This window comes from Mandrillus leucophaeus, unplaced genomic scaffold, assembly GCF_000951045.1.
Source record: "Mandrillus leucophaeus isolate KB7577 unplaced genomic scaffold, Mleu.le_1.0 Scaffold700, whole genome shotgun sequence".
In the NCBI taxonomy this organism is placed as follows: domain Eukaryota; kingdom Metazoa; phylum Chordata; class Mammalia; order Primates; family Cercopithecidae; genus Mandrillus; species Mandrillus leucophaeus.
This window is the reverse complement of record NW_012107587.1, coordinates 402,919-421,717: the sequence shown is the minus strand read 5'-3', so window position 1 is coordinate 421,717 and position 18,799 is coordinate 402,919. Positions and strand designations below refer to the sequence as shown.

The window sequence follows — 18,799 nt, the reverse complement described above, 5'->3', positions numbered from 1 at the left end:
ACATGATAAAAAATGGAAGATAAAATATTTGCTTTATGGTACACTTTTTTTGAGAAAAGTGTGAAACTAGGTTTAAGGAAAACCAGTAGGGCATTATGGATAAATCATTGCTTTTAAAATCATACATAATCATCAGAGAAATGCAAATCAAAACTACAATAAAAAAAATCACCTCACACCTGTTAGGATTGCTACTATTCCTTAAAAAAAAAAAAAAAAGTAAGTATTGGTGAGAATGTGGGGAAATTGTAATCCTGCACACTGCTGGTAGAAATCTAAAATGGTCCACTGCTATGAAAAACAGTAGGGAGGTTTCTTAAAAAATCAAAAATAGAACTACCATATGATTCAGCAATCCCACTTCTGGATACATATCCAAAAGAAATGAAATCATGATCTGGAAGAGCTGTCTGCACTCCCACATTTATTTCAGAATTATTAAAAATATCCAAGATATGGAAACAACCCAAATGTTTATTGACTGATGAATGAAGAAAGAAAATGTGGTATATATGTATAATGGAATATTATTTGGTCTTAGAAAAGAAGGAAATCCTGCCATATGTGATAACATGGATAAACCTAGAAGAAATTATGCTAAGTGAATTAAGCCAATCACAGAATAACCAATACTGAATAATTCAACTTATATGAGGTATATAAAATAGTCAAACTTACAAAAAACAGAGTTAAAATGGTGGTTGCCATTGGCTAGGGGAAGGAGGGAATGGAGGGTAAAATGGACAAAAAGTTTCAGTTATATAAGATGAATAAATTCCAGAGAACTTCTGTATGACATTGTGCCTGTGGTCAATAATACTGTCTTGTGCACTTAAAAATTTATTAAGAGGCTAGATCTCACACTGTGTTCTCATCACCAATAAACACTTATTAATAATCAATTGATAATTGAATATAAATTAATAAAACATTAACTGATGGTATTAATTTATTTCTGTAATTAATTATATATTAATCATAATCATATAGTTGTTAATACTATTGACAATTTTAAAAATCAGAAATACGTTTGAAACTTAGTTGACCACTTACTAGATATAGTCCCTGACCAAGTCACTTTTTTTTAGGGGATCAATTTATTCATCTTATATGAGGATATCTAACTGGGATATTAGATTAAAAATATTTACAATGTACTTTACACATTGCAGGCACTTGATAAATGAAAGAAACTTATTGCTAAGCACAGTGTCAAGAGAGGGCTTGGAAATCCTCTAAGAAGCAAAGACTTTTAAAAATCTGGTCAATATTGAGAACCACATTCATTTCTTGGTGAGTTATGATGCTGAAAAGGCAAGAACAGACCAGACAGTTGGGGCTTCAGGTCTGTTTCCTGGTTCCTGAAACCTAGGGCCTAAAAACCAGGCCACACGTATCTGTGCCTGTTCATTTTCAAATTCCTGTATCTTTTCCCAGGCACAGATATGGCCATATTTCACCATGTAAGACCAGTGTATACATGTAAATATATACACGTATGTATATACAGTCATCTAAAACCTGATTGTTATATACTTCTATAATTAAGTGTAAGGCAATTAAGAAACATGATCTTAATTTAGTTGGACCTAATTGGTAGAAACATAATCAATAGAGCCACATCTGCAGCTTTGGAACGTTTTTCTACCCTGCAACAAGTAAAAAAGAGCTTAATAAAATTATACTAACATAAGTCAACACAAAATAAAAGATTGCTCTCCTTCCCCCACCCACCATGATAACACCTACAACTCAACCATGTCTGACACCTTGAATGGAAAATTTCAGTCCCCAAATTTTCAGTCAAGATATTCAGTGCTGCTTATCTTGGTTTAGAATAGAAAGTCTGACAGGATCTTAATTATAGTGTGACAGAAGTGGGAGTAATATAATACCATACAGCACTGAAGAAAAGAGTTTGCTAATGCCTTTTAGAACACTCCTTGTACTAAAGGTTAAAGAATAATTATCTCATACAAAAAGAGCCTAATTTACTCCATTGGTATATAAATCAATAGAAACAGCAAATCTATTCCCTTCATTCCTCTTTGTTCATTTTCAGCTTTGTAGTGGTGGAGCTGAGAAGTCTATATCATATGCTAACATTTTGTTAATATGTTCTCCACAGGACCAACTTGAAGAATCATTTTCCAGATTTTAAAACATTTTAAAATGGTTTACTTTTTTTTCCAATTCATTGTAACTCTAAACCACAACCTTTCTTCGGAGCCCCAGATGTTACTGATACAACAGAATATGGGCAAATGCCCAAAAGGAGGATGGATGTTTCCAGTGGGCAGAAGTTTGTTCAGGAAGATGCTACCTTGCAGGATGGTAATGAGTTTGCAAAACCCTGAAATTAACCCATGGCTAGATGAAATGGGTTTGAGCAGTAGGTGTTTCTTTGTTTTCATGTTATTTAGCTTTTGGCATTCATGAAGAACAAGGGGACTTTGAGATATCAAATCAAGCAATTTGATTACTGAATAGGATTTAATTATCGGACAATAAAGCTGTTTCATTTTTAAGCATAATTACTGTACATATACATACATATACATATTATATTTGTTGAGGAAAATTCAGGGAAATTAATTTTTATGATCTCATGAAGAATATAATCTTAACATTAACTGTCATGTTCAGTATCTGGTAGCAAGGCCATGGTTAAAAGATGGATAAAAAGAGAAGAACGTGTTGAGCTTTGAAAGAAGGGGGAGAGATATTTTTCAGATTTTGAATTTTACCTTACAAAGTTAAAGTTGATAATATACTTGTGATTGAAATAGAAAATGCTGTTAAGATTATTTAATGTTAGGGTAACTCTCGTCCTTGCTGAATAATAATGTACTGTTCCTATTTCCAAATCTCAAGTCACTTCAACTTTAACAGAAGCATCACTATTTTGATATATGTTTGACTTTTGTCAAACCTGATTTCACTACAATCTCCACATCTTAACTGGATGCTAAATAAAATTTATAAATATTTGTTCCTCCAGAGAGTAATAATAAAGTAGAAAGTATGTTATGATCTGTCATGTACTCAGGAGAGTAGAGGAGGTTGCGTAGAGCAGAATTTATGTGGTATAATTGTTTTGTTTAGACATCTTTAAGTCTATTAGGTTCCCTCATGTGCAAAAAGAGCTATGCATCTCCAAGGGTGGTAGTGAAGGTTATAGCAAATGAAACAAGGTATTTTGAAGGGCTTTGTAAATTATATATTGAAATTATAAATTATAGCTATTATAATGATTTGAATGAATATATCGAGAGGGTCTTCTAGACTAACAAATGCTATGCAAATGTAAATCACACAAAACTGTTAAATTTTTGAATTATGTGGTATATACTGGAAAGAGGAATTTTACGTAAACATTCTTGGAAATTACTCAAGATAGTTTGCATATAAAAGTATTAAAATGACATTTTGTAATAGTATTCCTTTCCTACCAAAAACAAAAAAACAAAAAAACAAAAAACGCCAAGAAACAGAAATAGCAAATAAATTAAATTTTAGTATCATCAACCATTTGTTTTTTATAGTCAGCATTATCGTTAAACTTTTGCCCACTCAGAAGACAGGCCAAATATTTTTAATAGGTCTCTTAATAGCCTACCTTACTTGACTTTTATTCATTGTAAATAATCCATAGAAGAAAACGCACAAACCAACAATTGCTGCAGGAATCAACATTCCAGTATACCATCCCAGCCAAGCAAAGTATAGTCCAATCTTCTCACCAAAGTACAGCCTGCATGAGAAAGCAAATCCTTAGACTGAGTTAAGGCAACATAAGCAATATTACAACTATTGATGCCACACCTAGTCAGAATTTCAGACGGAAACTTGAGGCTACACTCGGTTCCTCCTCAGCTCCATCTACAGTATCTAATACTCCTGCTTGTTAATTAATCCAATAATGGCAATATTGTTTATTTTTAAACCTTTTCAATATAGGGGCAATTCTGTCACATGTCTTTATGTATATGCCATACTTCTTAACATGGCTCATAAACCTTGCTTTTCTCCATCTTCCTACTAGCATCCCTTTTCATTTTTCACATCACAGAGCTGCTCTAAACCATATAGCTTTCATGAAAATTGGAAAAAGGTGTCCCCTCTAGGTAGGTGCTGAGAGCAGGTTAGATTTCTCTCTCCATCTGCACCCTTCACCAGACACCCTTAGGCTAGACACAATGTGCACTATTATGTCACATCTTCCTCAACAAAGCTCAACTCTGCAGTTTCCAAAGCACGCAGGACTTACCTTGGTTAATGCTGTCCCTAAACTTACAAAAATGTATGGCAATTACCGGTCATTCTTCCATTCCTTTTCCTCCCTATACGATTGTAAGCTGCTGAAAGGTAGACCTGTGTGTTGCTTCACTAGTAACGATCACAGGAAGTACTGAAGGACGCTAAGAGAGTTAATGCATTTAATTCCCCTCTAGCTGATGAATATCATTTAAATTGAAATGGCAGAGAAATAACGCAGTTCTAATAACTACTCAGTTGCTCTTTCTTCACCTAACCCACTGTCGGTATTAAAGGCCTGGTTAAAAATGATAATTTCCTGGCTTCTTTACCACTGTTTGGTCTCCATCTTCTAAAGACGGTTACTTAACACACACAGTTTTGTTCCTGCAACAAAGATGGGCACTTCAAAGTTGATTTGGGAATATTGCACGGAGCAGTGATTCTTGCTAAGAAGAAAATTCTCTTGTCATATTTCCTTAACAAGGCTTCTCTTTCTGAAAACTATTCTCTTTCTGCTTCATTCTCTGTGTTGTGCCAATTAAATCTTTTGCATATTCTACTGCGTGTAGACCTGGAATAATCATCCGTCAAGCATCACTTCTCCATTTTTTTCATTTTATTTTTCTCTCCTAGGAAACACAGATCAATAGAAAATTCACTTCTTATACAATAATAACATTCTACTTTGAGATGGAAACTTATTATATTAACAGGTATTGAAAAAAAATTGTTTGCTTGAACAAGTGTTCCTCTGTGGGGTGGAGCAAAGTTTTTAGCACATGTTACTAACACAGTAGAGGACCTTTATAATTTTGATGACAGAGGATTGCACAGACAAATCAGTGGATATAGACAGTATCATCTATATCAGTATGATATAGATAGATATTTTAAATTACACATTGTTAAAGATTAAGAGAAGCAACAATATTATTTGGTGAGGTATAGTCACCTAAGTAAAAGTAGATTTCAGATCTGTGTCAGGAGAAGAAGGAGCTGGTGCCATGTAAAAGAGGCTAATGAAAAAATGTCCTTGCCTTAGAGCGCTGGTACTCACAATCTTCTATGATTCCTGTGTTCCAAACAGAGCAAGGAGGAAGAGGGAGGAAGTGGGGGCTGCTGTTGGGTAACTACCCATCACACAACCACAGCTCTCTTTTTATCTGTTTTTTTTTTTTTAATATTTCTGCCCTGTGTCATATTTCATTCAATGATACAATTCCGCTGCTGAAATAATTTCTATCATAAAATGAAACAATGTGGAAATCTATGCTTTTAGAATTGTTTCCTTTAGTGACATTGTTTTTAAATACAAATGCCTCCAATGCCTATTGTGAAATATTTTTTAAAATTGCCATACAAGAATTTTGCTACGCAAATTTTATAACTGATGATTTTGAATATGTGCTCTTTGTAGTTTCAAATATTTTTCATGGAAAAACAGATTGCAACTAAAATAGGACTTAGCTATAAAACGTTTAAATTTATTTTTAAAATGGGAAAAACCATGGACACATGTCCAGAAATGGTTATTTATATAAAAAAGGAATTGTCTGTATCTGACTTTCCATCCTAAGAAACTACTTTATTCAGCATGAGACAATACAGGCTGTGCCTATGAGTCTCCATTATCCATAACTAAAGAGTATAAAGAAATTCAACTTTGAACACCCTCTTTCTCTCACTACAGATAGGAAGCAACACAGTAAGAGACACATGCCCTCAAAAGTGTGTGGTTTTAAGAACAACTTACTCAAAATAAGTAGTCACAAATCTTAAGATAATTTTTCTGCTGGTTGTAGAAAAATGGGCCTTGTAGAAAATGCTATGCATAAATAGTTTACTATCAATGTTTGCCTCATTACCATCTAAATTTTGGTAACACAAGTTAAGTTCCTAAGGGGTAAAAACATGTTCAACTGCCCTCTATACTCTTTTATAAACTTTCTCTTGGGTGAGTATTACACCACACACTCCTTCCCTTAGCCAATTAAAGACAGAAATATAATTTTTTTAAGAAAAAAAATCCTCCTATGTCAACAACCAAAGAAGTGGTAATAGTGGCTGAATAAACCTATTTACTGAAAATAAAGGCTGCTTGCTGGAATTATCTGAAGAAGCAAGAGTAATGTCTTCTATAGATGAGAACTTATACTTTGTTTATTTTTTGTCAACAAAAATTGTATATATTTATTGCATGCATGATATTTTGAAATATGCATATAGTTTTGAAGGACTAAATGAAGCTAATTAACATACACATTACCTCACATATTTATTCTTACTATATAGTAAGAACATTTAAAATGTACTCAGCAATTTTCAATCATAAAATACATGATTATTAACTATAGTCACCATGTTGTACAACAGATCTCTGGAACTTATTCTTCCTATCTAAATTCATTTTTGTATCCTTTGACCAACTTCTCCCCAATTTCTGTCTTCTCCCCACCCCAGCCTTTGGTAACTACTATTCTACTCTCTGCTTCTATGAGTTCAACTTTTTTAGATTCTACCCATACGTGAGATTATGTAGTATTTGTATTTCGGTGGCTTATAAAGAAAATATGGTATATATACACAATGAAAAACTACTTAACCTTAAAAAGGAGAAGATCCTGTCATTCGCAATAACATGGATAAGACTGGAGGACATTATCTTAAGTGAAATAAGCTAAGTAAATGTAATTATTGACACTAGAATGCATGCTTGCAAATCCTAACTTCATTTTAATTCCTAATAGATATAGCTTTGTGAACAAGCACATTTCACTGGGTTCACAATATCTAAAATAATTCTCCTGTCTGCATAAAATAAAATCTGAGAATTTCTTGTGGTCATCAAACTAAAAAATAAAACATCTTGGTTCTGAATATGCCCAAATACTTAATGTTTGAAATTAAAAGCGTTTGGTGGTGGATGTTTATCCTCTGTATCTCCAGATCTGCATTCTACTTTTTTTCCTTTCATTATAGGCACTAGGGGGTCTACCTCTATGCACTCTATAAGCTTTGTTCCTTCCCATTTTCTTCTGGCTTCCTGATGGGCTTGCTGACTGACTGAATGTGCTAGCAGGAGATCAGAGGGCAATATAAAAGAGATGGGGTTTATCATCCTGGTTTCCTCTTTCTTGGGCCATGGTTTGGCCATGGCTGCTTTCTTCCTAAGGTCAAATTTTTGGTATAAATTTTGACTGGTTCTGCCAAATATTTTCTCCCCCTGTCCTTCCAAGATCTAGGTTTGATAGCAACTTCCAGCTGTGCTAGTCCCTGGGAGCTTCCTCATCTGTCACTCTTTCCCTTGACTCTGGCTTATGCTTCTGTATATAGTTCTTTTATTAAATTCTCCACAAGTACCCCTTTCCTTGTTCACCTGTTTTATGCTGGGGGCACTGACTGATTCAGCTGTGATTTATTCCTGATGTTTATACTTCATAAACACCTTAAAATATTAACATATATAATAATATAAATGGTCCTTTTCTTTCATTCTATAAATATTTATAGTTAACCACAGACTTAAGATCTTGTTACAGATTTCATGATTTCCAAAAATAAAAAACAAATTATCCTCCATCAACATAAATGACATAAATCATGAATACAACAATATTTCAAGACTAATTCAAGTTGAAGGCAGTTACTTACTAGAATATGCATCCTGAAGTAGAGTAGATCTTTAATGAACAATAAATATATACAAACATGTGAAACACGTGTTAGTCATTTTTCTCTTTGCTCTTAGATCCACTTTCTGGCTTGCTTGCTTTCTTTTTTTTTTGATTTGGACATTTTAGTCAGGTTTTACTCTAAATTACTTCTGGTTAAGTTGAGTCAGGAGGCGTTACTTCTGGTGAGTTGATCACTCAAAGGTAGAAGGAAGCGATAAGCCAGGACCATTTTCCCTCTCTATGCCCCCTCCATGGCTCCACCCTCCCCGTCACTTTCACCTCTCTACTGGAAGCCCTAGCAATGGTACATAAGTATTGGGCTCTGATAATATATGTTTATTCCAATTTCTCTCCACCCTTAAGGGGTTAGTAATTTTTTGCTGTTGCTAATCCCTTAGACACCTTGCAAAGCCTGTTTGATTTCTCAGCTCTCCCATCCTCTGTATAACCAATTACCTACAGTGAGACTCTTTTAGTGAAAAATCTTATAGCGGTTGCTTTTTTTGTAGACTGCAAATTCCAAGTCTTAGACAATGACAACCAAACAGCATACTTTGCTTTTCATTATTGTTCCACTTGCAATACCTGATTAAATCCAGAGGCTGATGCTTATACCACATTCCCCAGCGTGCCCAGCGCTCATATAATAGATGTCTGTTATTCTGAGGTCCATGGGTTTTAATCGGCTGGCTACTTTTGTAGGCTCCCTGCAACAGATAAAGTAAGATACATTTGGATCTATTTTTTAGTGAAATTTGAACTGAATGAAAACTGTATTTTCCCTCACAGAATAATTTAACAACTTATTGAAAGCTTCAGAAATGATAAGCCCATCGCTGAAATGATGTGATAGATGCCTTTACATATCTTTCATTAAAAATAGTCTGACAGTTACTTTAAAAATCTTCTATTAAATTAGTTAAAAAATACAATGGAACCCATTAGCTTAAAGTAAAGTAGGTGCTAGGCTTTACTGTTTGGAATTTAAGGTCTTTTAATAAACACAATATCTTCACCATCACCGAGAGAAATTGTGATAATCTTTAGTTCAGAATTTAAGGGCATTATTTTGTTTAAGAAGTGATGCAATACCAGGAAATGTTTCTTCCATTTTTACAAGCTGAGGAAGACAGTAAGTGTTCATTCAAAATATATAAGACGCCTCAGCCACCAGTGTTAGTCAGATTTTTTTTCTCTCTTTTTTTAAATTATAATTTAAGTTCTGGGATACATGTGCAGAACGTGCAGGTTTGTTACATAGGTATACACATGTCATGGTGGTTTGCTGCACCCTTCAACCCATCATCTGCACTAGGTATTTATCCTAATGCTATCCCTCCCCTAGCTCCCCACTCCCCAACAGGCCCCAGTGTGTGATGTTCCCCTCCCTGTGTCCATGTGTTCTCATTGTTCATTTCCCAGTTATGAGTGAGAACATGGGGTGTTTGGTTTTCTATTCCTGTGTTAGTTTGCTGAGAATGATGGTTACTAGCTTCATCCATGTCCCTGCAAAGAACATTAACTCATCCTTTTTTATGGCTGCATAGTATTCCATGGTGTATATGTGTCACATTTTCTTTATCCAGTCTATCATTGATGGGTACTTGGACTGGTGCCAAGTCTTTGCTATGCTGAACAGTGCTGGAATAAACATACGTGTGCATGTGTCTTTATAGTAGAATGATTTATAATCCTTTGGGTATATACCCAGTAATAGGATTGCTGGGTCAAATGATATTTCTGGTTCTAGATCCTTGAAGGATCGCCACACTGTCTTCCACAATGGTTGAACTAATTTACACTCCCACCAACAATGTAAAGGCATTCCTGTTTCTCCACATCTTCTCCAGCATCTGTTGTTTCCTGGCTTTTTAATGATCACCATTCTAACTGCCATGAAATGGTACCTCACTGTGGTTTTGATTTGCATTTCTCTAATGACCAGTGATGATGAGTTTTTTTTCATATGTTTGTTGGCCCCATAAATGTCTTCTTTTGAGAATTGTCTGTTCGTATCTTTTGCCCACTTTTTGATGGAGTTTCTTTTTTTTTTTTTTCTTATAAATTTGTTTTAAGTTCCTTGTAGATTCTGGATATTAGCCCATATGGATAGACTGCAAAAATTTTCACTCATTCTGTATGTTGCCTGTTCACTCTGATGATAGTTTCTTTTGCTGTGCAGAAGCTCTTTAGTTCCATTAGATCCCATTTTTCAATTTTGGCTTTTGTGACCATGTTTCATCAATACCTAGTTTACTGAGAGTTGTTAGCATGATGGGGTGTTGAATTTTATCGAAGGACTTTTCTGCATCTATTGAGTTAATCATGTGGTTTTTGTCATTGGTTCTGTTTATATGATGGATTATGTTTATTGATTTGCATATGTTGAACCAGCCTTGCAACCCAGGAATGAAGCTGGCTAGTCAGATTTTTAAAGTGGCAGTATCTTTAAAATTTATTTCCGATAAGATATTCCAAAAATTGAAGGATTTTTTTTTCAATTCTTTATATGCTCTTTCAAAAATCTGTCATCTGTGTCGCAATTTTGGAACTGCAGATTATATAATATGCCTTATAGAGAAGAGTGTTCCCTAAAGGTTGAAATTCTCTGCTTTTATTATATAAAAAGAGGACAATATATGTGGTGACTATATATTTTCTGAACTAAAATGTGAGATACAAGATATGACAGTTTTTCTCCTCACTCCAATGTATAGCTCTATCTTTACGAAAGTTTGACAAAAATTTAAAGCAAGTGGAGTTATGCCTCAGTTTTCTCACCTAGATGATAGAAGTAATAATAATATTACCCAGTATAGAGGGGTTTTACAAGAGTCAACTTAGTACCTATAAAGTGCCTGGCACATGGAAAGTATACAATTAATGTGAGTTATTTTATGCATTTGATATATTGTGACTCTTGAAAAGTGCAAAGCTCATCAGAATATTCCTTGACAACCAGCACGGTGAGCTCCTATAAGGAAAGAAGACACCAAGAGTCATGGCTCACAGGTGCCTCAAGGTTGCCATGAGAGACATGTGGATGCCACTCCTGGCTCCCTGATGAAACAGATACATTAATTTGGGAAGAAATGAAGTACCATTTAAGTGCAGGCCCCAAATTGTCTTCCCTAAGCTGGCTCAAGGTGTTTAAAGCCCAAAAATTAAAAGGCTTTTTGGGTTTCAGATGCTAAACTTTAGAATATGTAGGGTATCTTTTTCTTAACTCTGCTCTATAACCTCAATCAGCTACATCATTCTGGCTTGATAGTGACATGCAGTGGGCTGCAAGAGAAAACTGACCAAAGTGATTACTCTTGCTCACTCATGTACTTTCACGCCTTTCTGAAGTATTGTGTACACTCAGTGGTCTCTGCCATCCCCATGATTGGCCCCCTCTGACCTACACACATTTTCTCTCTTTCCACTATTCATCATTCATTGGATTATAAATTCTATCAATATCTTGGACGAATTCTTGTGTGTGCATATTTCTCTCGTTCCCTTTATTTTGCCTTTTCATACCAAACTCCACAAGACATTTCTTCTTCTTCCCTCTAGCCACTGTCCTTTTTGTAAGTAAAAAACAAACCTCAACTACAGGTAAAAATAAGAGATTGGCACTTGTCTCCTGCATTAAGGAAAAAGAAAAAAGGAAGCCTAGAATTGTGAACTATCCTTAATCAAATTATAGTCAATGCCATTGACTCCATTTTCCTCCTAATAAGCCTTATTTTCCTTACCTCAAGTAGTAGCATTTAAAATCAACAGAAAATTCCTGAGCCCATTTTATGGACCTTCTAATTTCCTTTCTTGTATTTCAACAACATTGTTTTCCATTCTTTTCATGTATTTATTCCATATATTAATATTTCATCCAAATTACAAACACAAGTGGGGAGATGATAATTACTTATAACTTATTTATAAAAGTCCCAAATTTCACATAAAAAAACTGTCAAATGAACTTTCAGAATGCAGCCTAATTATGTAGAGAAAATGACCTAAATAGAGAACAAATTAAACCTTCTTTGCTACAGAGGTTCTCCTTGGGCCTTAAGTTTGCCATTCTGAACACTTTACCGGTTATTATGTGCTATTTGATATAGTGTTTAATTTCTCTGAGCTTTGTTTCTTCAGCTGTAAAATAAGAATAATAAAATTTACCCCTCCAGGGTTATGTTCAGAATAATGGGAAAATACATGCACAAGGCCTGGCACATTAAATACATAAACATATTTCCTGTTATTATTTCTATTCTGACTATAAGTATGTATACCGTAATGAATATAAACATTGGAGATTGGCTTCTGGTACTCAAAACTGTGCGTTTGATATCTAACCTTTCCGTACCTCAATTACCTATATAAAAAACAGAGCTAATATTATCGTATATCTCAAAGGGCTGTTGCAAGGATTAAATGAGACAATCCGTATAAAACGTTTACGTCACTGCCAATAGCAAGTACTTAATACATTTTATCTACTATTGGTCATACCAGACTGCAAATTCCTCAGCCTTGTATTATGTACTGAAGTCCTCAGTCATAAATTTATAAATAGAAATGTGATAGCCTTTGAAAGTTCAGAAGTGAAACCTGTAAAGACCCCACTCTTACCTTAAAACGTGAAATTGCCTTAAAGAAAGAGGTCAGGAAATAAAAGTTGGCTCAGATATCATTTACAGTGGACAGGGCCCACTGCAGCTTAGAGCAGGCATTTCTATTTAAAACTTGTAGGGAGGTAATCATCTGGCAAATAATTGAGTAGGCAATTGGCTACAGGTTTTTGTGGTGGGACTTTAGATTTTGAAGTATCTCAAAGTAGTAGGCACAAACCAGGAAACTTCTCTATTTGGAATAGTGCAGATCCCAAGTCGGATCATGCTTGGAACTCTATACTGGAGCAGAAGGCAGCAGCTATAGTGTCCAGGAGTGTTTCCGCTAAGGCTGGGATTCCCAGTATGGGGCAAATTGCAAACAGGCTTTGAGGCAGAGGAGCCAGTGTACAGTCGCAAAATTACCATGGGGAGACAGAAGGCCCATGGCTACTTGCAGACTGAATCTTCCTGGGAGTGGACAGCTAGACTCAAATGAAAACAACAGGACGAAGCATTGAGCATGAAAACCTTGTTTATAAAGTGGAAACTGTATTTCAAGATTACCTCATGTGGTGGAAACGCTGCTATGTATGAGCCATTGTTTATAAGTTTACGGATACCTGCAAAGAGAAGAAAAGGACAGTTCTTGAGTTAGTTTCAATGAAGCATTTCCTCTGAAGCAACACAAATATACAGGGACAATGAATTAATTAAAAAGTTTAAGATAACCCAAATGACTTCCATAGCCACATCACCTATGAGGACAGTGCGATTGTGAAAGAAACTGATACTGCGTCTAGTTATGTCCTTATGATATTAGTAAATGAAGATTTGCAAATTGTCACATGGTTTTACTTTACCATATCATAAAATATTGGGCATTTAACCCACTTATTTAGGATCATGTGACCCAGAAGCAACTTTTTGTTTTTCTCCAAATAACAAAGTTTGGTCAATAAAGAAGACAAATTCTATATCCCACCCCATCCCTGTCCCCTACCAAAACAAAACAAAACAAAAGACCTCAAAACGATATTGGTATTGAGAAATATTTAATTTTATAATATCAAACCAAAAAGACACAAATAGCAATATGAGACACTTATTAAAATCTCCTCCCTCTCAATGAGGGTAGAGCGACATGGACACTCTCATATATTCCTGGTAAGAACCGATACCGAGTGAGCAACTATTGTTGCAATATTATTTATATCAGTAAAGAATTAGAAATAATTACATATCCAAAACTGATAGATCATTTAATTTTTATAGTACAATCAATCATAATAGGTACTTAGTAAATAACAGTGATTTGATGAATTTTATTATGGAATATTGCACAGCTTTTTATAATAATGTTTTCAAAGAGTAATTAAGGGCTTGAGAAAATATTCATAATGGTAATTTTTTTAAAATCTGAAAATTATAAATGCTAAAACATCTAATTTATATGTACATATATATATACACGCACATATATACACAAACATAAATATATACACATATATATAAACTTAAAAATGTATAAGTGAGAATTGCAGTTAGGAATAATTTTAATTATTCTGTATTTACTACAAAGGGAACGATGCCCTTATAATTATTTATAATTTCATAATTATTTTAAAAGAATACAAAAGAATATAGTACTAACATTTAGACACATTTTCAATTTATATTCTGGATTTCATTATTTTTAGTTCCTTTTTTTTTTTTTTTTCTTTTTTGAGACAGGGTCTTACTCTGTTGCGCAGGCTGGAGTGCAATGGTGTGATCTCAGCTCACTGTAACCTCCACCTCCCGGGTTCAAGTGATTCTCTTGCCTCAGTCTCCCTAGTAGCTGGAATTACAGTCACCTACCATTGCGCCTGGCTAATTTTTGTATTTTTAGTAGAGACGAGGTTTCACCATGTTGGCCAGGCTGGTCTTGAACTCCTGACCTCAGGTGATCCACCCATCTCGGCCTTCCAAAGTGCTGGGATTACAGGCTTGAGCCACCGTACCCAGCCTATTTTTAGTGCCTTAACTTACTTACTAAATTTATTTCTTTAGTTTTGGTGAAGTTTAGGCATGTGAGTTAACTGTTTTGAATGCTCAGTAATAAGTAAATTATTAATCAGAAGAACAACAGAGTCTGAAGGTTTTTCTTTAAAAAGTGGCTGTCTTGAAACATTGTGTATTTTACTCATATAGCACTCAATTTTAATAGAATCAGTAGAGACTGGTACAAGTTTTTGCTGGCTGCCAACTTTGTATTTTCAAGGCTTTTAAGATGTGACTAACATTTGATCCCTTCAAGCATCTTTTATTTGTCACCTTTATAATTAAAAGTATATCTTGTTTGTCACCTGCTGCTTTCTGCTCTGCTCTATGTAAATTTTGCAACTTTATTTACTTTTTCTAAGTGAAACATTCTCAAGTTTCTTTTGTATTATACATGTTGTACTATACTGCTAAACATTTAAACAACAAAGAAATTTCAAAAATTAAAATTAGCTATTATTTCACCTTCCACAGGTAACCTCTAAAAAGTTTCTTACATATTCTTCTAAGGTTTTTGTCTTTTTATGTACATAGGTTTAAGAAATGAAATTATATGAGATGTATAGTTTGTGGATATCTTTTGGAGTTCATAAATAACGAACTCATAACCAATTTACAATCTCCCTGAGTATAGGGCTTATGTCATGTACTTTGTATAACAGATACTTGAAATTTTTATGCTAAAATAAGAGTAAATAAATGTCACATAACTTTTAATGAATGTATTAACATGGACACAGTCTAACTTATTTTTCAGTCCCTAAGCATGGACATGTGGGTATTTCCTGATAATTCTATTACAAACAAGCCCATGAACACATTTCTGTGTATGTTATCATTCAAAAGTCTGATTATTTGAGGAGTATAACTTTCAAGAAATAATATTTCTGTTTCAAAGTGTTTGCACATTTCACATTTTGATATCTATGACCAAACACCCTCAAAAAAGTTTGTTTTATTAAAAGGCTGAAAATTCGAAAGTATATAGAGTTTGTGTTCAATATGCTATACACATCTATTTAATAAATTAAAGCAAAGCTTCAGTTGTTTAAAAAAACAGTAATTCTGGATATAAACAGTAACAGCAAGTTCCACTCTGTTATTATTTAATGTTCTTACCCACTTTTGATATTCCATTTTCATATTTGGTGCGCTCCAGCATGTGATAGACTATTCTGCTTCGAGTAGCATTGCTGAAGAAGGTGTCTTTATTATTTATTATGAAGCTGTTAAGATGAGGGAATTTGTTTTAATATTCAAAGCAGAACACAGAATCCAGTAATAGTTACAAGTTCCATTAAAGCTAATGCATGTGAAGCATAGTAAATGAGAAGGGAAATCATCCTCTTTAAACAAAAATAGAGAAAAAGAATTCACTCATAAATAATACAAGGCATTATCAAATATTCACTTTGTTATCTTCTTTCAGTTTATAAGGAATTCTAGGTGCTCCTATTTCTTATTTCACATGGAACAAGGACAGAATAGATGGTCCATTGGCTCCCATACATTTTATACTACCTTAAGCAATGTATTTCCAAATAGAACACATCAAAAATTGATGTTATCCCGCATACCACGCTTTCTAATGCAGCTTATCTCGTTTTCAGAGGCTTAACAATGAACAATCATCCTACCTTTCCCTTGATGCTTTTTTATTGTCCTCATGGGAAGAGTAGCAATGAAGAACCATTTGAGAGCCAATGATGTAAGAGCAAAAGCATGAGCTCAAGAGGAATGGAAAAAATTGAAGTGTCCTGGGTCTTGCTCAACTCTGACACCTTCTGTTTCTAGTTTATCTATGCGAGTGATAAATCACCACTGTGTCAAGCACGCCGTACTGAATTGGTAGGTATTCTGTGATAGTTCCTTCATCTACACTCTTCATATTCAAACAGATGGCAAACGGTGTAACTTTTCTGACTAAACTATCTCTCTCCAGCTTTTGTTCTGGGTCTCATTGCCTCTTGCCTAGAACATGAGTAGAACATCCTCCTAACTTGCCATGCATTTTTCCACCTGACTTTTAATGCACAGCTCTGATTCTTAGAACACTCCCTTACTTTTAGTGTGCCAACAGCTTTCCTCTACAAGCATCATTAAATTTCTTATTTTCCTCCAAGGCTCTCAGTACTTGCATTCCAACCTACTCTTCAGCTTTGTGTCTTCAGATTTATATGTCTAACAGCTCTGCCTTCTTTTACCCAATCCTCTGTCAAGTTGTATAATATTTAGGTTAGTGCAAATGTAATTGCAGTTTTTGCCATTAAAAGCAATGCTGGGAGGGCGTGCCCAAGATGGCTGAATAGGAACAGCTCCAGCCTCCAGCTCCCAGCATGAGTGACACAGAAGATGGGTGATTTCTGCATTTTCAACTGAGGTACCGGGTTCATCTCGCTGGGGCGTGTCAGACAGTTGGCGCTGGTCTGCGGGTGCAGCCCGACCAGTGAGAGCTGCAGCAGGGCGAGGCATCGCCTCACCTGGGAAGTGCAAGGGGGAAGGGAATTCCTTTTCCTAGCCAAAGGAAAGTGAGACACACAACACCTGGAAAATAGAGTAACTTCCACCCTAATACTGCACTTTACCAATGGTCTTAGCAAATGGCACACCAGGAAATTATATCCCACACCTGGCCTAGAGGGTCCCACACCCATGGAGCCACCCTCATTGCTAGCACAGCAGTCTGAGATCTACCTGCAAGGTGGCAGCAAGGCTGGAGGAGGGGCACCCGCCATTGCTGAGGCTTAAGTAGGTAAACAAAGCCGCCAGGAAGTTTGAATTGGCTGGAGCCCACCACAGCTCAAGGAGGCCTGACTGTCTCTGTAGACTCCTCCTCTGGGGACACGGCAGAGCTAAACAAAAAGCAGCAGAAACCTCGGCAGAGGTAAATGACCCTGTCTGACAGCATTGAAGAGAGAAGTGGATCTCCTAGCATGGAGGTTGAGATCTGAGAACAGACAGATTGCCTGCTCAAGTGGGTCCCTGACCCCCGAGTAGCCTAACTGGGAGACATCCCCCACTAGGTGCAGACTGACACCTAACACCTCACACGGAGACGAAGCTTTCAGAGCAAGAATCAGACAGCAACATCTACTGTTCAGCAACATTCTATCTTCTGCAGCCTCTGCTGCTGATACCCAGGCAAACAGGGTCTGGAGTGGACCTCAAGCAAACTTCAACAGACCTACAGTTGAGGGTCCTGATGGTAAAAAAGAAAACTAACAAAAAGAAAGGACACCCACACCAAAACCCCATCAGTACGTCACCATTATCAAAGACCAAAGGCAGATAAAACCACAAAGATGGGGAAAAAGCAGGGCAGAAAAGCTGGAAATTCAAAAAATCAGAGTGCATCTCCCCATCCAAAGGAACGCAGCTCATTGCCAGCAACGGAACAAAGTTGGCCGGAGAATCACTTTGAAGAGTTGAGAGAAGAAGTCTTCAGTACATCAAACTTCTCAGAGCTAAAGAAGGAACTACGTAACCAGCGCAAAGAAACTAAAAACCTTGAAAACAGATTTGACAAATGGCTAACTAAAATAACCAAAGTAGAGAAGTCCTTAAAAGAACTGATAGAGATTAAACCGTAACACGAGAACTACGTGACAAATGCACAAGCTTCAGTAACCGACTCAATCAACTGGAAGAAAGAGTATCAGCGATTGAAAATCAAATGAATGAAATGAAGTGAGAAGAGAAGTGTAGAGAAAAAAGTAAAAAGAAATGAACAAAGTCTCCAAGAAGTATGGGATTATGTGAAAATACCAAATCTACGTCTGATTGGGGTGCCTGAAAGTGATGGGGAAAAAGAACCAAGTTGGAAAACACTCTTCAGGATATCATCCAGGAGAACTTTCCCAACCTAGTAAGGCAGGCCAACATTCAAATTCAGGATATACAGAAAATGCCACAAAGATACTCCTTGAGAAGAGCAACTCCAAGACACATAATTGTCAGATTCACCAAAGTTGAAATGAAGGAAAAAATGTTAAGGGCAGCCAGAGAGAAAGGTCGGGTTGCCCACAAAGGGAAGTGCATCAGACTAACAGCAGATCTCTCGGCAGAAACTCTACAAGCCAGAAGAGAGTAGGGGCCAGTATTCAACATTCTTAAAGAAAAGAATTTTCAACCCAGTATTTCATATCCAGCCAAACTAAGTTTCATAAGTGAAGGAAAAATAAAATCCTTTACAGACAAGCAAATGCTTAGAGATTTTGTCACCAC

The 18,799-nt window shown here is 35.7% G+C and overlaps 1 protein-coding gene across 3 annotated transcripts in view; it reads right to left on the bottom strand.

Moving 5' to 3' along the window:
• ANO3 (anoctamin 3) overlaps window positions 1-18,799 on the bottom strand; it is a 479,469-nt gene that overhangs the window by 113,708 nt on the left and 346,962 nt on the right. For all 3 annotated transcript variants that reach the window (XM_011964701.1, XM_011964700.1, XM_011964702.1), the window contains 4 exons: window positions 15,695-15,801; window positions 13,100-13,155; window positions 8,520-8,641; window positions 3,620-3,754 (listed from right to left, as the gene is read on the bottom strand). In XM_011964701.1, the coding sequence (XP_011820091.1) occupies window positions 3,620-3,754; window positions 8,520-8,641; window positions 13,100-13,155; window positions 15,695-15,801 (420 nt within the window). The remainder of the gene's footprint in view (window positions 1-3,619; window positions 3,755-8,519; window positions 8,642-13,099; window positions 13,156-15,694; window positions 15,802-18,799) is intronic.